At 42.1% G+C, this 22,525-nt stretch overlaps 3 protein-coding genes and 1 non-coding gene across 5 annotated transcripts in view; 2 read left to right on the top strand and 2 right to left on the bottom strand.

The window, feature by feature from the left end:
* Positions 1-3,239: 3,239 nt before the first annotated feature.
* LRRC57 (leucine rich repeat containing 57) lies at positions 3,240-9,193 on the bottom strand. The gene is made up of 6 exons (XM_061462385.1): positions 9,120-9,193; positions 8,249-8,427; positions 6,893-7,028; positions 5,370-5,638; positions 4,735-4,920; positions 3,240-4,122 (listed from the first exon to the last, which is right to left on the bottom strand). The coding sequence occupies exons 2-6, from the start codon at positions 8,330-8,332 to the stop codon at positions 4,081-4,083; spliced, it is 717 nt and encodes a 238-aa protein (XP_061318369.1). The 5' UTR covers positions 8,333-8,427; positions 9,120-9,193; the 3' UTR covers positions 3,240-4,080.
* TRNAA-CGC (transfer RNA alanine (anticodon CGC)) lies at positions 6,424-6,495 on the bottom strand. Its single transcript has one exon. It is a non-coding gene; the product is annotated as a tRNA-Ala (tRNA).
* Positions 8,787-14,891, top strand: HAUS2 (HAUS augmin like complex subunit 2). Its single transcript, XM_061462768.1, has 7 exons — positions 8,787-8,846; positions 8,953-9,564; positions 10,184-10,276; positions 12,574-12,643; positions 13,405-13,537; positions 14,142-14,250; positions 14,388-14,891. The coding sequence occupies exons 1-7, from the start codon at positions 8,787-8,789 to the stop codon at positions 14,529-14,531; spliced, it is 1,221 nt and encodes a 406-aa protein (XP_061318752.1). The 3' UTR covers positions 14,532-14,891.
* A 2,698-nt stretch (positions 14,892-17,589) lies between these two features.
* Positions 17,590-22,525, top strand: part of STARD9 (StAR related lipid transfer domain containing 9) — a 102,783-nt gene continuing 97,847 nt past the window's right edge. For both annotated transcript variants that reach the window (XR_009744939.1, XM_061462382.1), the window contains exon 1: positions 17,590-17,722. Coding sequence is in view for 1 of the 2 variants with exons in the window: in XM_061462382.1 (XP_061318366.1) it covers positions 17,676-17,722 (47 nt within the window). In the remaining variant the exon portion in view is untranslated. The remainder of the gene's footprint in view (positions 17,723-22,525) is intronic.

Raw genomic sequence — 22,525 nt, forward strand, 5'->3', positions numbered from 1 at the left:
GCTGAAATACAGTGGTTTGTTTTCTTTATAGCAGAAATACAGTCAGCATTACTGGTATATTCTCAGTTCAACTAAAGGGAAAAAAACCACACACAAAAACCCCAACAAAACAAGAAAAGTAACAAAAAATACACTTCACTCCCCCCAAAAAAATGACAAAAGGACAGAGCTGCTGCTTATAATAAATAGGCCAGTGGTAGCCCTTATGTGAATGTGTTGGCTTCTGTCTGGCTTCCAGTAATTGTTGGAATGCTAATCAATTTTAAAAGCTCATTATCTACCCCCTTAGTAAATGAAGATTTATGCACTTAAAAAATACAAGTAGTAAAGTACTTTTAAGAACATTGCATAGTAAATTTCTAACCACTGTTTGTGTGGGAAAACACAAGACATTTGTATGCCTTTTTTTCCCCTTCTTACAAACTTCAGGTTAACTGAAGAGGTATTTGTTGCTGGTTGTGAAAGCAAAGTATATTTTATTAAGTTATGGTTGTCTCCTGGAACAGGAGACTAAAGGAATTACATTACTCCACTTACAACAGTGCAAACCTGCTCTGTAGCATGTGGATTCCAAACGTTGGAATGTTTTTCTCCCTTGCCATTCAAAGTCCATGTTCTTGTCTACCCTGAGCAATAACAACTAATTGGCATGTTGGCTGAGAGAATGCTGTGTTCAATATATCAGAATGATAATGTAGCAATGAATACCACACAAAGTAAATTCTGAGGCTCTAAGGCTGAGTATTAGTGGAGTATCAACACTATTTTCTGGTGCAGCAAGAGCCAAATCCATGCGGGATTTGGTAACTTTGTTAGCAAACAACACAGACTGCTTCTTGGATTGTCTTGCTGTTATCTGTAGAATAGATGCTTAATTTCCATTTCTGTGGGATGGACTCAATGCTTGTACATCTTTGTATTTCTGAATGCTAATACAAATGAAGGTTTACATTTTCTGCTTTTGATTGTTAAACTATATATTGTGCACAAAAAATACATACTTTTATAACTGAATGTGTTTTAAAACTATTTTCTCTTAGGAATGGCTTTTAGTTTCCTGTCCTTGAAAAACTTGGCAGAACTAGTTGCTACTGTGCAAGTAGGAAGTTCCCCTTCTATTTCTAGATCACAGAAATCCTAATGCTAACAAAGGAATGGGTGTGGTTGGGAAGAGAGGACTACTGTGATCTAACACTCTAGTTTTCATCCCTGCATAAAAAACATCATCTAATTTCAACCTATGAAATGCATCCATCTCTTTGGAAGACTGATTTGATATGGGGCTGGACATCAGGATGGTATAGGAATTGCACTTTTAAGTCAAATATCAGTAACAAATGCCTTGCAAATACATACTTCAGTAGGTGAAATCCAGTGATTCAGCCTCCTGCCAATGCAATTTCTCTTGTGAGGAAGTTTAAACTGTATTTTCTCTGATAGCAGGGCCTCAGATTATCAGGACACTATTGTGGGGGCAGAGGGCAGGGGCAAAATACAAACTTACGTTGATGTGCATTGGTTTTGAGTTGCGAGAGAGTAGTGTACCCAGGAGTGGGTTGGAAGTAGTACTTCTCATTTACTGTATTTCTACCAGTAGCTAGTGGTGAAAAAAAAGAAAAAAAAATGATTATTCTGAGCCAAGTGTCCCATGACTACACCTAAATGATAATGAGTAAATTCAAGCTAGGCTACTCCTTGATGAAAGATGAATTAAGCCTCTGAACACAGGGGTAGCTATGTATGAACTGCAGCATGTGCTGCTTGTGCAGCAAGTTGCAGAACATTCCTCTCTGAAGGCTGTATGGTGACAGTTTGCTGTTTGCATAATGCAGTGACATGCAGTTGCTAATTCACCTTTGCTGCACTTCAGACAGCAATGAACTACCAATATGTTGATGGAATAGGTAGATGAAAAGTGTATATTGCTGCAATGGTAAATTGGAGAGCAAGTGATAGAGGTCTGAAATAAAATACGTGGGTGGTTTGGGGATTTTTTTTTTGTTTTATAGTGATGCTACCTGCATCATTTTAAAATGTTCTGACCTGCACTCTCTTCTTCTGTGACTTTAAAAAGACAAAAAGATCCAGTTAAACTAATGTTAAATGAGAGAAGCAGCATGTCTGGGCACAGACATTTCCAGTTAAAAACAACCAGTGCACAACCCTGCCAAGTGCATGCACATTGATGATGGCATGTTTCTTTGTAGTTGTCAAATATGGTGAATGCAAAGGGGTAGTTTGCTGAGGGGCTTTCTTCTGTGGGATGTCTCATGCATGGCAAATCTCTAGGAGAAAAGCTCCTACTGAAGTAGGATTTAGGTATCAAGTGAAAGGAGGTAAAAATTTAAAACAAGCCTGGGGCTTTAAACTATTCACTGCTAGGTTTGTGCACCATAACGTGGAGTCTTTTGGTGTGAAGCTGAAGAGATTCCTGAGTATACAGGGCCTTGCATTATGGTAACATGTTTGCATTCAAGCATTTCCCTAGTTACATCTTACAAAACTAAGTAGCCTCATAACCATTGTCTGCTGTCAGCTACTTGCAGGAAGCTAGTAGTTCTTCCATAAATTAACATCTGGAATGGGGGTTCTTAAGTAAAACTGGTTCCCTGTATGATGGTGGATCACATCCACCACCTGAATAAGGAGTTGATGTTCCTTCAAACACTATTACAAGAGCTATTACTATGTAGGAATTGAAGTTAGCAACAGGGCAGGCAACGAGATACATCTGAGCATCATATAAAAGAACCACTTATTGCTAATCTTAATTACAGTTGTTACACAGAGGAAAAATAATTGGCACAGAGCTCACTTCATTCTTCTTAACAGCAGATGGAATGAAACATGGAATACGTTAACAGTATAACACCAGTAATGTTAAGGAGCTTGGTGTCCAAATGCTTTTCTTACCTCATGTAGGAAAGCTTCAGTAAAGAATGGTAGTTATGTAAGATGATCTCATTAGGAATAGATACATCCATGCTTATCTTGCCAAGAAGCAGACTTAATACAGCTCTTACTTCATTGTCCTGATAGTGCAGTGTACTGCGTTAGCAGACTGACCTGTCAGTGTTGACATACACAACAAAGTGTTGACGTATTCAAATCCTTTGCCTTCTCAAAGCAGTTGAAGTACAGCTGTTACCAACAACTGAGGGAACTGAGCACCTAAGTGACAGCTTTCAGTGATAACTTGGTACTAGTTAAAGTGACAACAGCATTTACACCAAATAAACTGAGTTTTTGAAAATTATTTACTAAAATAAACAAGTACATTTTTCTTTTCAGTATAAGTTACATAATTGCATACAGTTTTAGCTCTTTCTAGGTGCTTTTGGTAATAAGGCAGCAGCATAGGCTGACAACTCTAACTGTTAGCATTGCTCTTTACACAAGGAGTCAGTGCAAAGGTATTGTATTTTCCAGCAATCTACATTTTTACTGAGTGTGTTGAAGGTGAACCTTTTATTTGATACAGCTTAAGCAGAAGTAGACTGTAGTGCAATTCTTGCTTATGGGAAAAGAAAGTCTGTACAGTAGAATATGAATGAAGGATGCTCAAACCATGATTTGTTCACCAGAAGCAGTTAATAAAACACTTAACAGCCACAATTATTTGTGCTTCATAAAAAACTTAGGTTATAAACTAAAACCTCAGCTGCAAAAGTTCTTCACTGTAGAATAGCGCTTAGTGCAAGACGTACAATGCTTCAGATCTGCTTTGGTGGTAGAACTTCCATGGCCTATCATGGAAAAATGTTTCCAGAAGAAATAATCCTCTTACAGATCAACAGCCAGCTCATTCCCCTTTTCTCTGTGACAGAACAAGCTCTGACAAAGGAGAACATGTATTGTAGTAAAAGCTATAGTGGCACAAAAAACCTAAAACTGGCCCCTGGACCGGTTCATCAGTTCAATACCCATGTTCTCTAGTTCAAGTTTATTCAATGTGGCCTTAACAGACCATATCAGACTACTAGAGAAGGAGTACTCTCCATCAGCTTTGATTTAAGTCAGTGAAGCAGGTGCTTCAGTCACTAACTCTTCTATTGGCAATACACAGGGTCTGAATAATGATCATGCAAACTTCTTCTTTGTAGCTGTAAATCGTTCCATGTACTACAAAGAAAACAAAGATTCAGAAGTTAATACAAGATTCATTGTTACGCATTGTTACGCAGTTACGCATTGTTACGCAGTTACGCTTCTGCTCCAAGACTCAAAAGCACCCAGCATCTAAAAGCATCCTTTAATTTCCCACATACTACAGAGCTTTAGAGCTCCCAGGCATTAGAGCTTTAATTTCAAACAAAGAAAAAAATTTCTGCCATTTGCTGTAATTCAGATTAATGTTCCAGAAAGCAAGTCTTCACAGTGCTGAACAGTCAAATCTCACGGGTTAAGCATGAGCAAACAGTTAAGAATGCTGCATAATAAGCATCACCCATTATTTTTGTCCCGTCAAAGTGAAGACATGCCTAGCATCACCAGCTACCCTTCAACAGATGCTGATGAAAGAACACTGATCCTGAATCCTATGAGGAAGCTGATCTCTGGGGAACTCCAGAAATTCCTTTCTGAGGTTAGTTACAGATCCAGTACCAGGGACAATACCAACAGACTGCTTTTATTCACCAGCATAAATGCTTAGTCCAAGGAGGAGGTACTGAGTAAGGACTTCACCAGAAGGTTCTTTAAAAAAGCCATGCACACAAGAAAAATGACACAAACCTTGTCATAGCCTTCCAGTTCTCTGAGTTTCTTAATTTCAAAGAGGTTGCCTTCTACTGCAAGCAGTGAGATCTGGGAATCACTGAGGATACTCTGAGGAAGCATGCTGAGCTCTAGACAGTTTTCCTCTAAACGCAGCACTTTGAGGCGTGGACAGTGGGAGATCTGCACTGAGATCTGGGAAATCTGGTACAAAAAAAGAGAGAAATGAGATTAAAATGTTAGTAATCCATGATTACTTTAAGTGATTTGTTTCAGGCTAATGTGGAACAATTATCTTGTAAATATAAACTACATTACCAGTAACCACTTGACAACAATGTGTAAGCAACCATAATAATAATCAGAAGTCCACGTAACTTTTTGTTCTTCCATGATGACAGGCAACCTATATGTGTTTATCAGATTCCTGCTAAGAACTGTTCAAATAATTTTCTATACAACTAATTCCAGATTTATTAGTTAGTCAAATCAGGAAGTGGGATGTATCAGTTCAAAAATTCTAGTTGTGATCCCTCATTTCTGTTGAGTACGGGGAGGTCTTTTAGCTATAAAGTTTATGTTCCTTGAATGTACTAAGTCCAAGACAGACCACGTCCTAAATCTACATGCCCATAATATCTCTGTTACCAGACCTGATTCTGATTCAAATTGAGTTCAATAGCCTGCAATTCTCCCACACTGTCGGGCACGTTTTGGATCTGGTTTTTTGAAAGATCTACCACATCCAAGTGGCGAAGACCACAGAGTTGTGTAGGCACAGTCCGAAGCTGGTTCCCAGAAAGGCTCAGGGTTTTGAGAGCTGAAAGCTGTCCAAATGCAGCTGGCAGCTGCCTCAAGTGATTGCCATTCAAGTGTAGTGTTTCCAGTTTCTTCAGTTTGCACAGCTCCTCAGGTAAAGCAGCTAGAAACAAATGACAAAACAAAGAGATGACCTAAACAAAGAGCAGTAAATGTCCATACCCATTTAATCCAAGTAAGTTTCTGCATGGAAAACAGTGCTGTATTACAGTAATTTCTCACAGGATTCATTTTCCAATGAAGGCACAGATCCCTGCACAGAAAGTTAAGCCCAGTGACAACACATGCTTTTTAACCATCTTCCATAAGTATCTTAAAAACAATCTGCAGATAAGGCAGACCTTCAAATCACATCCTGAAAACACCACTCTCAGAAGAGTTTAGCCTATCAATCAGCTGTACTCCTTACCAACCACTTTGACAACACATTCTATTACATTTGAAGTACCACACAATTCACAGCTTCAGGTGTAGCTCTTTAAAGGTATTATTCAAAACTAAGTTCTCAGATAATTCATACTGTATCATGCCAGCATAAAAGCCTCACCAGGTAAGCTCTGCTGGCATTCAACCTTCCCTCATTCTACCTACACACGTGCATAAGCTGTAGCACTTCTGAGCTGCACTACAGAGTCAGAGGTTTGTAAATTTGGTTTTCAAAAAGGAAGATAATACACAATTAGCACACAAAAAAGTTTGTTTCCTCACTTCGTCTGATTTTTCCATGAACCACTGAATGGCCACAAATTATGCAGCCAAGTTTCCCGCATTTGGGGAAATCACAGGGGCCAGCACACCCAGAGTGCAAGGGTTGAGCCTCACCCTGGGAAAACCACCTGCCTCATTATGCTTTTAAAGGAAGTGGTGCTCAATCTCTGTGGAACAGGCTGGAGACGCTGGGGATTGAACCCAGGACCTCTTACATGCGAAGCAAGCGCTCTCCCACTGAGCTACATCCCCTTGCCTAGCAGGATTCAAACCTACACAGGGAAACCCTATTGGATTTCAAATCCAATGTTTTCTACAGATGCTCTTCTTTTACCAGTTCTCTGTGCAAGTGCTACACCATGAGACATTTATAATTTCAGATCAGACAAGTCACAGCACAGAAACATTATGGTTTTAAGTACTTACATGTCATTGTAAAACTGATAATACAACTAAGTTGGCAACTAGTTTTGAAGAATTTATGGTTCTGGGCTTTATTCTCCTGTACATGATTCCCAAAGATTTCAGTTTAGGTGACTAAACTCCCCATTTACATCCTGTGAGAGTTAAATCATTAAATTTAGTTTCTCATCAGAGAAATCAGGTTCTTATTTTTAAAATCTACGGATATATTAATGAGCAGACATACCCAGTTTGTTGTTGTTTAGAGCAAGGCTCTTCAACAAGGAAAATTTTCCTACAAGCGGTGGCAAGAGCTCTATTTTGTTGTTCGACAAGTCTATTGTCCGTAAGTTGCTTGTTAGCTTCTGCAGATCTTCAGGAAACTATGGGGGAGAAAAACAATACAGCATTTAGATATGTTAGGTATGTTATTTAGATGTATTAGATATGTTTAGCTCTGAATGTTCAAGTTACACAGCTTAGAATTTTAACTGAAATCTGTACCGTTATTACATACTGTCGTAAGTATCACAATGCCCAATCACCAGTGTGCAACTAAGCTAGCAAATTTGCTTAATACGTATTTTTAAACATACTTTTTTCATCTGAGGGAGGGAAAAGGGAAATAAAGGAGACAGTCTGACATCTAGGAAGTAGATTTTAATCCAAAGAATTTAAATGAAAAACGGAGAAGGAAGTGTACCATGACATGAGCTTGGTTCTATTTTAGTCCTCTTCTCTGTTTCTCTGAAATGTGCCTGTCATTTAAAAACATTCTATAGCTAGTTAATAACTTTTTATTTTAGCAGACTGGGAAATTTTACTCTTGCTTTCCTTTTTAATTAATTATGAAAACCATTTTCCTTTTTCTTATTTACATCCTGTACCACTTTAAAGTGCACTTGGCACTGAGCTGAAAAAAAGAAAAACCTGGTCAATAGGCCAGTGATTTTGATTCTTTTTGGCTTGGCAGAGGAAAAGGGAAGAGAGAAGGTAGGACAGTAGAAAAAGATACTTTAGAAGTCTTGGAAAATTAGTGCAACATAGCGGTATTCTGGCTATCCTGTGAACTGTTACTTGAGTTATGATTCCAGCACATTTTGTGGTTTTTTGCAGTTGGGTCAAAGTCAAGACAGTTGCCGATATAATAAACTTCAAGAAGCTTGCAGCCCAGTGAACAGCCTGTACAGACTAGTCATATGACTACAGTTAAACACAGCATAAGTATATACACGTGACAAATTGTGGAGTAACTTTCTAGGTAATGATACAGTTATAAAATTTACAGGTTTTCCGCTCAAGTTTACAGCCTTTGTTTTAAAACAGCACAACATCATAACGAGTACTTCTTGAGCATATACACACTCTAAAGCATAAGCTCATAAGCATACAAGTGCCCTGACAGATAAATCCTCAATCAAAAGACAGTAAAAACAAAAAAATCAAGCAAAAAGGAAAAAAACCAAATTCCTGAAATAATTTTATCCATCACTAATTACGAAAAACATATACATGCAGTGCATTATGACAAGACATGGGAATTTCTCTCCAAAAGTGTCAGTCATGCACACAAACCACCACGTTTCCCCTACAGATACATTACCTCTGTAAGACCCTTTCCCGTTAGCTGAAACACACCAGTTTTCTGTGCTGTCTCCAGGTGGGCCTTTAATGCACTATTTCCCATCCTAACAGTTCTGTGTCAAGCGTCCTGAGTTTGAGCGACAGTCTCAGGCAGTTTCTCTCAGTTATCCTGCACTAGAGAACTGCAATCTGAAGTCTCTGTGATAAAGCAAATGTAGAAAGTCATTTTATGTGTACTGTCTTAAATACTACAGGCATTTCAACATAATGAACCCCTTCACTTCTGTGTTTTCATCTGCCTCATAACTAAAGCCTAGAACTTAAACGATTTACCTTGTTTAAGGTGCTTTCATTACAACAGCTTGAATACTGAAATGATACAATAAGTAGAGTTAAAACTCAGTGGGAAAACTGCATACTCTCCCAATTTTGCCTCTTTCAGGGCCCAGTCGTCTAAGGAGATTCTCCATGGAGACTGGCCGTAATTTTAATGGCATCTATCAGCACTGGCCTGCTGTCAATGCTACAGTTCTATTTCTTTTATCAACATCTGTTTCATGAACAGGCCTGGCTCCTCTGCTGCGACTCTAGATGCAGACACACGACATCCATCTCCCGTAACCCCAGCAGCGTTTAATCCCCAGGACTAACCGCATGGGTTTACAGGCCGAGGGATTAGCGGCAGGTCTGTGGCCGGAAGGTGGGGAATAAAGCCTCACACAGCACGTCAACAGCCGGGATAAGAAGCATTCTCCACCAGAGGGTCAGCAGGACCCTCGGAGAGGGACGAAGCCAGCAACGACCCGCTGCAGGCCCGCGTCCCCCCGCCTCAACCCTGCCACGGCAGGACGCGCCGGGGGGACAGCCGGACCCAACCCGGCCCTCCTCACCTGTACAGAGCCGCACGATGCCGGTCCGCGGCGGCGGCCCCTCCCGCACCCTGCCGCGGGCTCCGCCTCAGCCCTTCCAGAGCTGCCGCTCCAACAGCCCCCACGGCCCCCCGGAACCGGACGCGTATCCCTACCCTTTCCTTCCGCATCCAACATGGCGGCCGCCCTCCGGTCACTGCCGCCGTCATCCGCCCGGGCTTCCGGGACACCCACAGTGGTGGAGCGGCGGCGCTCCGCTTCTTCAGCCATGGAGACCGTGAGCCGCCGGCCCTTCAAGGAGGCCGAGCCCGCGCGGGAGCCGCTGGAGCTGAGTCTTCGGCTGTGCGCGGATGGTGCCGGGGAGCAGGGTGACGCCGCGGCCGCCCGCTGTCCCTGGGAGATGGGGCAGAGCACGGTGGTGAGCGCCCTGCTGGCGCGGTGCCTGGCGGCGGGCGCCGTGACCCAGGTAACGGCTCAGGGCTCGGAGGGGGCCGCGCTGGAACGGCAGCGGGGAGGCAAAAGCTGCGTGTGGTAAAGGCCCTTCAGGCCCCTGTGTCCCGCCGGGGTCTCCTGCGTGCGGTGCCTCGCCTCCACCTCCAGCCTGACAGGCTTCAGTGCTTACCCGCTGTGAAGCCGGCTGTGTCCTGAAGTGACACTGTGCTGAACATGCTGAAGCGTGGTCCTGTTTGTGTAAATGGTTGCGAATTTGAGAGTTTTTCCATTCAGTGTGGGATGTCTTATGGTTTTGGCTGATGGGAGCTGTCCTTACTAGGAGTAACTGTGCCTTCTGGTGCATGGAGCATAGACGCGAGGGGTTCGTTGTGCCCTGTAGTGTGTGCCAGCAGCGTGCAAGCCAGTGTTGTTGAGATGTTGATCTCATTATGCCTTTTATGAGATTTTATTTTCACTCGTGTTCATTTTCCCTAAAAAATGCATCTATTTTATGAGGCGTTCAGATTAAATCTTCTGTATCCCATAGTGCAAGAGTGTTAACAGTGACTTTAGACTCTTAAAAGCCAGTCTAGTGGCTTTGCATCAAGTGTTCTTGCTCAGACTGCATTTTTCCCACTGTTTTTCTTTCACAGGAGACACTGGATTTAAACTGTAGACCTCCCCTGTGCTCAGTGAAATTCGCAGAGATGGAAAGAATGGCAAACATGCGAGCTGAAATCAATGAGGTACAGCCTTTACTGTTGTCGGTGTGCATCCAGTGAGGTACAGCCTTTACTGTTGTCGGTGTGCATCCAGTGAGGTACAGCCTTTACTGTTGTCGGTGTGCATCCAGTGAGGTACAGCCTTTACTGTTGTCGGTGTGCATCCAGTGAGGTACAGCCTTTACTGTTGTCGGTGTGCATCCAGTGAGGTACAGCCTTTACTGTTGTCGGTGTGCATCCAGTGAGGTACAGCCTTTACTGTTGTCGGTGTGCATCCAGTGAGGTACAGCCTTTACTGTTGTCGGTGTGCACCCAGTGAGGTACAGCCTTTACTGTTGTCGGTGTGCACCCAGTGAGGTACAGCCTTTACTGTTGTCAGTGTGCATCCAGTGAGGTACAGCCTTTACTGTTGTCAGTGTGCATCCAGTGAGGTACAGCCTTTACTGTTGTCGGTGTGCATCCAGTGAGGTACAGCCTTTACTGTTGTCGGTGTGCATCCAGCACTTCAGCGCTGGATTCGGCGGGGATAAAGTTATTTTCTTCCTGGTAGCTGATGCAGAGCTGTGTTTTGGCTTTAGTCTGAGCATAATGCTGAAAGCAGACCGATGGTTTAGTTATTGTTAAGTGCTTACTGTGATCAACGACTTTTCAGTCTTATGCTCTGCCAGTGAGGAGGGGCACAGGAAGCTGGGAGGAAGCAGAAACAGGACACCTGACCCAAACTAGCCAAAGGGGTATTGCATACCACAGCATGTCATCCTTGGGGTATAAACTGGGGGAGTTAGCTGGAAGGAGCTTATTCCTGCTCAGGACAGGCTGGTTATCGGTCAGTGGGTGGTGAGCAATTGCCTTCTGCATCACTGTTGTTCACTGGATTTTTTGCTTGTTTTTTTTAGGGGGTATGTGTCTGGTTGTTTTTTTTTCCCCTTTCAGTTTTATATATTTTCCCCTTATTGTTTCCCTTTTTGTTCTAATCATCAGTAGTATTAGTATTATATTGTACTTTAATTATTAAACTGGTTTAGGCTTTTTTCCGCCCTGTTTTCCTCTCCATTCCAATTAGTTGCCATTTGGGGTTCGACCATGACAGTGGCACTTGATGATGCATCAGACTGCCATGTGCTGTTGTTTCATGTTTTGGGGTTTTTAAAATAGCTTAGCTGTTATACAGTTGGTACTTTTTCCCCACCGTGAGTTGTCATAAAGAAAAGAACTACAAGTTTTCTGAAGAAACTGAAGAACAGGTAAAAATATGTAGTTGACTTAAGTTCAAAAAATGTGTTTATAGGCAACTACACTATCTGGTTGGTTAACAACAGGTAACTTGTCATCTCCTACTGCCTAAATTGGCTCTTGGGTTGTATTTTATGATGATGTTTTCTGAACATTTGCTGGTACAAAAACTGTGTTTATTGAGTTACACAATGTGGGCTCCAGCAGCTTACTGCAGCTGCTTACAGCTTGCTGCAAAGCAGTGTGACAAATTCACCATTTACTTTTTTGGAGGATGGGTTAAACAGGTGGTCTCATCCTGTATTGACAGGCAGAAGGAACAGTTTCTAGGTCACAATAAGGTGGCTGCTTAGCATCCTTTGCTAGAAGGTTTCACATACAAAGGACCCTCTCTGATAAATGCTCAATATGCTGTGAGTGAAACACATTTATTTAGTTCCTCTCATCAGTGATCAAGAAAAGCAAAGCAACAGCTGTGTGTCCTGAGAGACTGACATGTCGTCATCATCTTCTTTTGTACTTTTCCTCAGTTATCTCTTGTCTAGCCAAAATGGCCAAAACTCTTTCAGCCACAGGAAGGTATCTCCTGCTCTTGTGCTGGTTTATTATTGGAAAGAGTTAAAGCTAGGAGTTTTCTGCTTCTACCACAGCTAAAAAAGCCCAACACAACACAAACCTTCCAGAAGGAGGGAACCTGGGGCTGCAGAAGGTTCTTTAGTAGAATGCAGACCATGAAACTGCTTTGTAGGAGGCGTAATTTTCTGTGTTTAGGAATGGATTATGAAATCTCTCTTTTCCAACATAAATTCCCGATAAATCACCAAATTCTTTAGCTTTTTTTAAACAGTCTTTTTCTATTGATCACACACCCCCAACCCCCCCCTCCCCCCCCCCCCCCCCCCCAAGTAGTGGTAACACTCCAGAGAGCACAGTAACATGCTGACTTGCAAATGCTCCTTCTCTGTTGTCTTCCATACACGTGCTCTCCCCCATGCTCGTCCTTTTTCCGTTTCCACCCCAAGAGTGTCAACAATATCTGGATAAGTAAGTTAAAAATGCATTTTCATTTGATGTTGTTACTGTCATAGATGAAACTGAAAACTGAAATCTTGCAGTTGGAGAAGGAGGCAGCAGATATTACTCACCCTTTTTACTTAGGTAAGTACAGTTCTACCTTAATAAAAACCAAGAGTGTTAAGTGACTTCACGAGCATTTTAATGTTTCTTCTGAGTACATGCCGCTTGTAGAATTCATTGCAGCTATTAGAGGTAGCAGGTGCTTTATGGGCCTGTAATGAACACTTTCATACGATTTGAACTTGCGCTTCTGCTGTAGCAGCAGATGCTTGTGTGTAGCTCATTATCCAAAAAAGTTGGGGGAGTGGACAGCTCAATGCAGTATCAGGAGTTCCGAGATCATCAGTAACCTGATTTGATTCCCTTTGCCTGTGTGCTGCCTTGCTGCTTTTCCAGTAACTCAGTGTATTTTTGCTGCATCTGTATGCCCCTAAAATCACTTGATATTTTGGAGCATGTGGATTCATTTCTTGTTATAGCGCACATTGCGATTTGATGGATGCTTAAGAATATTCTAGCTTGCTATTACTGTGTTAGGCTAGTGAAGTATATTGTAATACTGCAGTGCTATGGTATGGTCTTAAAAAGCTGGTTTCATTTCAAACAATTTACTTAAAACTATAGATAATGTAGTAAAATTAACAAAGCAGTGTCTCGAAAAAGTAGGTGTTAAGACTTTGAGGTGCATGCTGATACTAATTCCTATAAGCTCTAACGAAAGTCATTCTGATTAATGACTGTCCAGCGCAAGAGATCAGATTGTATTTCTGTCTTTCTCCAGAAGAAATCTTTCTCTTGTTTTAGCAGGATAGTAGGTTCAACTTTGCAATTTTATTTTGTAGGCAAAAAATGTGAGATTATGCAAGATATGAACAGACACTTGGAAGCCATACTGAAAGAGGAGAGGGCTCTTAGAAAGAGGTTGATGAAGCCCAGATGTCAAGAGAGCCTGCCTATTGAGGCCACTTTCCACAAGTAGGCATATAGAAAATAATTGTTCTTTGTTCGCATGAGTCCAATTAATTTGAACTAATAAGCAGTAAAAATTGCATGTTTTCATTCACTTTTCAATTGATTAGAATACAAATAAAAATGGTAGCAGGACCTCAGCTAAAAGCTAGTAGTTTACTCATTGCTCAGTTTGTAGAAAGGTAGTGATACATATTTTTATGAATATTTGCTTAGGTTATTGGTCTTCTGAAGTTCACAAAACAATTTGTGATCTGTTGTTTTAAACAGGTATGTTAAATTCATTATGCTTCTCCATAGGCAGGAATTGTTCCTTTGACATTTGGCATCTGCCTTGCTCAGAATAAGTGTGTGAATGATTCCCAGACATGTACAGTACATTTTTGAAAAATAGAGTCCTTCTTATGGTCAAACAATCTAGTGTGGTTACTGACAAAGTGCATATTCACTTCTGTAATTCCTGCCCTACTTGTTGATGAGAGTTACAAAAGAAGTGTCATTACAGAGAAATTAATTAGCAAACCCATGTGGTGAAGAAGTAAGAGCTAGGAGGTGTTAAATCCTCATTTTTTTCCACAACTTTTGAGTAAGGGCTCTTTCTTTGTTACAGGGATATAGTAGAGTTGTTGACTGAGGCTGTGACTTTCATTGGGAAGCTTGAAAGCCATCTGCAGACCATTAGAAGCATCCCTCAGATACCAAACATGGTGAATAACATGGTGAGTAGCAAAAGAACTGAGTCTTCTGTCTCCTCCAGCATTAAGAACTCGATGCTGTTTGGATGCTTAGGTCATTTTTGGATCCTGCTAGATTGACAGGGTATATAGAGATGAAATCCTTCTCTTTTCTACTTCAGGAGACTGCGTTGACAAAAACAGAGTTGCTTGTGATAGAACTGGAGGAACTGACAGAGCATATCCTGAAATGGAGAGAACTTCAAAGAACTTCCAACGTCATCTGCAGTACTGCTGAATTGGACTTTGGCTTATCTGTAACCTAAGAACTCATTTTCCTCAAATAGGATGCCTGTTCAAAAAACTACCTTTTTACAGTCTTCTGTGAAAACTACAACAGAGTTGTGGTGCTTTAGGGGGATTTTATAGGTAGTTATGTTTCTGTTCTTATACAACAGTTCATGAGCTCTAGTTCATGGAAAGACAGACTACCGAGAAGACTGTTAAGGAGTTCCTCTTTGAAATAGTTGGACAGGATTCTCTTTGAGCCTGTATTGTCAATGCATATTTGTTTTGGTATTTCTTTTGCACTTGCTATAGTGTCTCTGTTTTCTATGAGGATCTTGATAATATGCTGTATTTTGTATGTTGCTATAAAACTTCAATAAAAGCACTAGGTTTCAAGAGCTCAGTTTCTTACTTTTTATTTTGTTACTAAATTGTATAATTAAAAGAACAGTGCAAAGTCTTGGATCCCACCTTAGGCTTCCATAGGAATTCCAACCAAGAAGTTAAACTAGGTTTACGTTACAGTTCATTGTGGTTATGATGTGGTTCTGTGGAAACCAGGGAAGGGACTCAGTGATACATGACAAACCACATGTTTGTGGTAGTGATAAATACATTCCTCAGTCTCTCCTTTTCTGTTGCTTGCCCTATTTTCAGTGCCCCTGCCCCCCCCCCACCCCCCTTAGAATAAAAATCTTGTTCCATGAGTATGACTGAATTTAGCAACAGTACTGATTGTTCTAGTTTTCAATCTTAGGGACTTTCACATCATGAAAAGACTTGTTGGCAAAATGTCACTGGGATAGTGGTTGTCTTTGGAGGATGTCCAGTTTCATATGCATGATGCAGAGCAAACTGGAAGTAGTGCAAATGTATTCCTTTCTACCTTCCTATTGTTTAGTTATCTGAATTCTTCCTATGTCCAGCCTGTAGTTGATAGCTGTTTCTGAAAATGAGCCCTTTGTTTTTTGGAAGTAACCAGTAGGTGGCTCAGTACCGCACAAATTTCACTGTAGTTTAATGATTGCTTAAAAACTTAAGGTAGATTTAAGGAAGAAACCTTTGGCCCTTTGTTGAGCACACTCTGATCTCACTGACTTGTAGTTGGTCTACTCTACAGCTGAAATTTTCTGAGAATTCCATTTTTTTTAATCTCTAGACTACATCATTCTGCTGGGTGTGGGGACAAGGCATATAGCTTAACCATTTTCTGGCATGGTGTGTAAGTGTAGCTGATGTTCCTCTTTGCTGCTGTTGAGGAAAGTAAGGGGATAGACACAATTTGGACCGAGTCAAGCAAAAGGTCAGTAGATAGGATCTGAGAATATGAGCTGGTGTTTGAGTCCCACAAACTTTAATGGGCTCTTTGTGTGAACGCTTGTACGTCATCGCAGGATTTGAGTCCAAAGTCCCATGTCAATGTAGTTTCAGATGTGGAAACGAAGGTCTTGACACAATGCGGAGGAGCTGGCATTTTTATTTAAAGTGCTTTGCACATTCTGTGAAATGAGAAGAAACAGAATCCAGACTTCTGGAATCGCTGTCCTATGCACCTGTCACAAGCTCAACCTGTCATTGCATTTCAGTGATGAGTTAGGTTAGGCAAATCAAAACTGTTGTAATATAATGCTTCCAGAAGTGGGATGAAAACATTTCTGGTTAGGTTGTTTGTTGTAATCCCACAAATGTGGTTTTGCCATATCCCAGAGAGTTGAGCATATTTTCTTCTTCTATTGTATCCGTTACTGGAGAGCTGACTGTGAAGGTGGTAGAGTTTAGCTAATACCATTTGCCATTGAGGTACTAATTCACTTTTTGCTATGATTAAATCACAGAATCATAGAATGGTTTGTATTGGAAAGGACCTTAAGATCATCCAGTTCCAACCCGCTTGCCATGGGCATTGATGAACCTACTGAAATAAACAGTGATTCACAGCTCTATCTATCTATCTGTCCATTTTAGCATTTCTCTGGTGGGTCATGAATTGGGATAAGTTTTGGGCTTAAGGGATCCATCCTATACTTCACTTTGGAAAGTTTCTGTACTGTGGTATCTTTTTCATTTACATTTAATGTTTCTGGAACTTAAGGCAAATTTTCTCATGAGGAGAATTAAAGTATACTGCACTTAATAGTACAGTTGAAAGGCAATTTAAATAAGTTGTTTAAATAGTCTGTTAAACGCTCCCATAGGGTATTCAGATATAGCTCAGTTTTGCATATTTTGAAATGCAAAACCAGAAAAAGTCCAGTTAAAAATGAGTAACAACACTGGCAAAAAACAACAGGAATTCTGTGTTGAGCGTTTTGTTTATGCCAATGCTCGCTTCACGATAATGGCAGTAGCTGACAGGGACAGTATTCTGAAAGCATTTTTTCTTTGTAAGTTTGTGGGGTTAATATTACTTTTGTTAATGCACTTGTTTGACATTGACTTCAATTACAGTCCTTTGGGAGTTTCAACATTATGTTTTACACCATAAATACAACCCACACGAAGACTGGAGGTTTTCAAAGGAATTTAAAACGCTTGGGAGCTTTCCTTTAGCACCAGTAAGGCAGGGATGGATACTCACCTTCCTTAAATTACTGTCAAACTAACTAAAGGTGGAATGCTTTGCACTTTAAACAGTGCTGATTTTCCGATTGCCTGCACGTTCCTAGGAAAAGAAAAGTGATCAAACGTAGGGGCAGACCGGCAGTTCTTTACTCGTCAAACAAAGGGGGTTCTCTTGGGTAGTCCCTAGCTAGTATCTTCATGGCAGCGCCCGTTTAATGGGGCTGGGGCACTGAACTCTGAAGTTAGTCCCGGCCTGTTACACTGCTGCACATGGCAGTTTGGCGGTGCTGCCGCGGGACGGTGGTGATTTTAAGCCTGAAATCACAGTCTCTTAGTTCGGAGGTCCCGGGCGGACCTGTCTGGGGCGGAAAACGCCGGTTTGGGTGCCTGAGAGGCTGCCGCGGCTGCTCCGCGGGCTGCTCCCCATCCCCTCCTCTCCGCCCGGGGGGACTTCCCTCCCACCCGGCGGGGGCTGCCTGGGCCGGGCCGGCCCCTCCTCTCCGCCCTCTCCCGGCTCCGCTCCTCCCCTCCCGTCCCCGGGCGCTGAGGCGCCGCGGCGGGGCCGTGATGCGGGGCAGGGGCGCGGGCGGCCGCGGGTGCTGTGCGTGACCGAGCGAGCCATGGCTAACGTCAAGGTGGCCGTGCGGGTCCGGCCCATGAGCAAAAGGTGCGGCGGGGCGCGGCTGGGGGAGCGAGGGAGGTCCCGACGGCAGCGGGGCGGCTGCGCGGGGTGACCGGGTGCAGCTGGTCCCGGCACCGGGGACGGGATCGCCGCGGTGGGGTGGCGTAGCTGGGGCTGAGGAGGGACGGACGGACGGAGGTGCCGGGGAGCTTAGCGGGGAGGTACCGGGGGGTTCCTCGTTCACCAAAGAGCTTGGAACGTTTTCTTGGAAAAGCCTCCCCCTGGAGCTGTCAGATGACTTCCCTCTTCCTGAGCTCCCCGTAAGAGGAGAGCAGTCACCCAGTGTCGGGGAATCTTCCCTTCCCCTTCTGTTGTGGCTGTTTTTTCCAGCGGGAGGCAGAGCCGGATATTCCCACTGTCGCTCTGCCCCGCTCCCCTCCCCAGTTCGCTTGGCTTCAATGGAAATCCCAAAAGCTAAGGGATACTGCTTAAGGACAACTCCCACGAACAAGAAGATGCCGTAGCACATTCCTCTGGTGGTGTCCGAATATAATGCACAATTAAAACCATGCAGACTTTGGAAACTCGAGGAGGAAAAGGAAAAGCAAGCAGCCAAAATGTCAGAGGCTGGTAACTTACTCCTCATAAATGCTGTAGTGCTTCAGGCAGAAATGGCTTGAAGAGTGAAGAGAGTGGCTCGATGCTACCTTGATGTTTAAGCGCGAGTCCCTCACGTTGTATTCCGACTGCACAGACTTCTGTGACAAGTAACTCTGGGATGTAGCAGAGAGAATGGCTCTTGAAGAGTTGCCCTGCCAGAAAACGAGCTTAGTCGTTCAGCCAGAACTACACTGGCGTGTATCGTTTGCCTGGATTCATGAAATGTTTTTAGCACTCTGTTCTGTGAGTGTATTGAGACACTGCTGTTCAATTACAGTTTTCATGCTTCTTACTTCATTTTCCGTAATCAAGTGTTAGTCCAAGTGTTAGACCTTCATGAGATACGTCTGACCTGCTGGTGTTGCACAGCAGTTTCATTTTATGTGATCTTAATTTGCAGAACTTGTTTTAAAATACGTTTTGCAGTTACTGTCTTGATTTTTATTGTGGTGGACTTGGCAGTGCTGGGTCAACAGTTGGACTTGATGCTCTTAAAGGCCTTTTCCAACCGAAATGGTTCTGATTCTAAGCTATTTTTGACTCTTAAGTTCTCACTTGTCAATGGTTTTTTGAATTTTTTTTTTTTCAAGAAAAGATAGCAGAAAGTGTTGAATAAAATAAATTTAAAAGAGCTCACTCAAAGCAAACCTGTTGCTCTTAATAGAAAAGGTGGGAAATAATCTTCAAGTTTTCAATATATTTTACCTTTAATTCAAAGGTAACTGATTTAAAAATGCTCCTTCCATAATTTCATTTAAAAATATGTTTGGGTAATACAGTTCTGATTTGTTGTCCAGCTGTGAACAAAACAGCTTTTAAAAGATACTGGTATGTTGTAAGAAGAGCTGCAGCACTGAGGTAAACTAAGTTTAACCTTTCATTGCCTAGTGTTGCTTTGTTGTTGGAGATACTATTTGATTTTTACTTTCTTCTGTTTTGTTAGACATTCTTAGCATTTACTAGTTAAATAAGTTGTCATTATGCTCTCTAGAAATAAAAAGCAGTAAACAAGAGCCAAGAATTAACAGTATATGACAATTTGGTAATGATGCCAAGTTATCTAGACCATAGGACCCTTCTGTTTCAGTCCCACAGAGTTCACTGGAGACTGAAGGCATTTAAAAGTCGGACTCAGTGATGTATTTCATTATGCAGTCAATGACATGTTTGTTTCTCCCACAATAGCATTTGGCTGCCTATTTGCAGTTATCTAGTGGACTTAGTAGGGTTTCCTATAGACATAAGTTAAAATGAGTGTTCTTAGCAGTTGCGGGAGAGAGGCCAAAGGCTGATCTGGCGGGGACGTAATCTTCCCTCTCACCAGATCCTCCTTGGTGAGGAACTCTGCACCGTGAATGTCTTAATGGTTTCTACTCAGTGGGTAGCACTGAATAGTGTGTAACGGTGCATACATCATTACAGTATTAAACAGCACCTATAACTGTCAGATAGGGTTTGATGAACGGGAAAGCCTTCAATATAGTCAGTGTAGGCCAGCTGTTTGCTAGGGAATGTAGTTTGGAGAGGGGGGTAGGATCAGAAAGGTGGACAGTCTCCTGCACATGGGAGAGGCTAATCTGGTGCTGGAACAGAAATGTTTCTAGGAAGGTGAGAGTGGAAACCCAAGGGATAATGTGGGAAGCGACTGTTGAGTAATTCCATCTACCCAACCTGTGGCAGTGTAACAGCTGGGATGGGGAGGCACAGGCCAGTCTTGTGGTATTTGACCCCAAAGGCAATAGGCCATTCGTTCCTTGTACCGTGTTGCCACAGCTGAAGCCACCAAAACCATTTCAAGGTAGACTTCCGTATTTTACAAATGGGAAGTGAAGGTGATTGGATACTTATTTTTGTGAGGTCTCTGACATGAGAACTTGCTTCCTAGCTATGACCAAAATTGTTCAGATGTAGTCACTTTGAGGCAAGTATCAAGTATCTGAAGGCTTGATAGACATTGAAAGGACTAAAGTTCTCAGTGGGGATAAAGGCCTGCACTTTCTATTCCAGCTTACACTGCTTCCATATTGTGGCCAGGCAAACCTCTCACTCTGTCTATTGACACATCCTGTGATTGCGTCTAACAGGTACCATGTTGTCACAGCCCCTAGGTGCTTTAAAAAGAAAAACCTCCTGCAGGGAAATTTCAGTTCAATTGGACTGAAGTAGTGTAATGTGTACAGTTGCAGTTCCAGCCAAAAAATACTGAACTTTGCTTTTTAAGAGTCCCCAGAATTGAAAGCTGCGTGTAAAAACTGTACCTGGTTAGTTGGCTGCTTCTAGCTTGTCATACAAACTTACTCATTGCTTATTTCATTTCACTTACAACGGCAGATAAATGTTGGGTTTGCATCTTAAAATTCACAGAATATTCAGATGTTAAAATGTTAATACAGGAGTTCATAAAATCCTGCTTTCTGTTCCAAGTTTCCATTTTTTATAGACCATAATCATATCTGCAACTCGTTATTTAGCATAAGGCAAAGAGTGGTCTTTTTGTTCCATGCCTGTATGGCACCCATCACAATGAATTTTTGACAGATAGCCCCTATGCACAAATAATCCCTGATGGTTATAAAGCGAGCACAGTTACACAGAACGCAGAAGTTTTTCCTTTGCCTAAACTTTAAACAGCTTGTAGCCAATGATCTTCATAATGCCACCAATCTTTCTGTAACAGACCAAATGATCGGTTATCACCAAAACGTTATCCTGGGAATAAATTCCCTCAAATATGTACCCTGGAGTGACATTGCTTTAAAAAGCGTTTATTACACATTTACTGTTCTACATACTAAAAAAGATTTGTTACTTTCTGGTTACATGAACACTTATCCTGTGTAAATACATCCCTCTCAGGATGAAATATGGAGCTTGAATGGGTGCTATATATTGACTCTAGCAATAGGCAATAATCAGGTATTAAATAGGAGCTGGGGACTGATGAAATCCCTTTATGGTTTATTTCTGGGTATCTTAATGCTTGGTCTATTAGATATTAGACTTTTGTAAGGGAAGTGTGATGTTATTTTTGGCTGTCTGTCAGAAGCTGTTGATGGAAACACTTTCAATGTTAACACGTAACTATGTGAACTAGGAATGTTGTTTCTTTTCCTTCATTTCTGCTGCAGAGTATGCCAACACCACGGTCTGCAGTGGTGTGCTGCAATAGCAGATCTGACCCTCCAGACATGATAATGGTGTGACTGGATGAGTAAGGGGGTACATTACCCTTTCAGTATTTCATTGCTTTGTCTAGGGTTTTCCTTGTGCCTGGGCAGCTCTCTTAAAGCTGTGTTGAGTGTTGGCATGCTACAGAAGCACCTGCAGTGTTAGACATACCCTTCTAGTATTTGTGTAGGCCATCAGTTTTATAAAATGCTAGTTTTTATGTGCTGATAGTTTAAAAACGCTTTGTCCTTGTGGTGTCCCATCTCAGTACTAGTACCTAGTTGTGGTTGCTGATTGCTCTTACCATGGACCTCAGCACTGTGTTACATGAGAGGAGGAAGGGAGGGCTATGTTTGTGCAGGGGAGGCCCTCTGGGAAGGAAGAAGGCAGTGTGTCCAGGACAGTATCATTGGGACCAGGATGGAGCGCAGCTGCCTGATGCCTTTTCCTCCATGATCCACTTCCACTGCATCTTCTGCTCTGCGTCAGCCAGTCTCAGTTCAATCATGCATACCCAGGATGTGTTTCCTTGTCACAGTGTGGTTTGAGAGCTGCTATGTAAGCAGTATTAAAGATAGGGGAAAAAGAATTAAAGTATTAAAGATGGAAAAAAGGATTTAAAAAATTACTGCTCTGTACCACGATGAAAAGCCTCATACATTACTATAGGATTCTCTTTTTAGCATGCACCAGTGACTAGAAGACATTGCGTTCCTTCACGGATTGTGGATTGAGGCCTGGCTAAAATAATTTCCAGCAAGTGTGTTCAATTGAATTGTAAAACCATAGTGGTGCTAGTTAAAAACGATGCTAGGACATGTGAGTTGCCCTGTGACACTTCTTGAGAGCTTAAAGTAGTTTGCTGGGCCCTGAAGTTTGCAAGCTACTTGTGCAGGACTCATCAAAACAGATGACATTGTGTGGTTCAGATTGTCTTCTCTGCTTCTCAGCTGCCTCTGTGGCCTGGAAAAGGAGTGATTGGCATGGAACTCTTATCTGAAAGAGTTTTTCCCTAGTCTC

Source organism: Pezoporus flaviventris, unplaced genomic scaffold, assembly GCF_033815535.1.
Source record: "Pezoporus flaviventris isolate CSIRO_AGI_PZ_B2104156 unplaced genomic scaffold, CSIRO_AGI_Pfla_v1 ptg000035l, whole genome shotgun sequence".
Taxonomy (NCBI): Eukaryota; Metazoa; Chordata; class Aves; order Psittaciformes; family Psittacidae; genus Pezoporus; species Pezoporus flaviventris.

Coding starts and splice junctions, on each gene's coding strand:
- LRRC57 (XM_061462385.1), bottom strand. CDS start 8,332: ATGGGAAATAGTGCATTAAAGGCCCACCTGGAGACAGCACAGAAAACT. Junction 5,639..6,892: donor TCTAAACAACAACAAACTGG/GTATGTCTGCTC, acceptor ATTTGTTTCTAG/CTGCTTTACCTGAGGAGCTG. Junction 4,123..4,734: donor AACTGGAAGGCTATGACAAG/GTTTGTGTCATT, acceptor TTTTCTTTGTAG/TACATGGAACGATTTACAGC.
- HAUS2 (XM_061462768.1), top strand. CDS start 8,787: ATGAACAGGCCTGGCTCCTCTGCTGCGACTCTAGATGCAGACACACGA. Junction 8,847..8,952: donor ACACACGACATCCATCTCCC/GTAACCCCAGCA, acceptor AGCCTCACACAG/CACGTCAACAGCCGGGATAA. Junction 10,277..12,573: donor TGCGAGCTGAAATCAATGAG/GTACAGCCTTTA, acceptor TTACTGTCATAG/ATGAAACTGAAAACTGAAAT.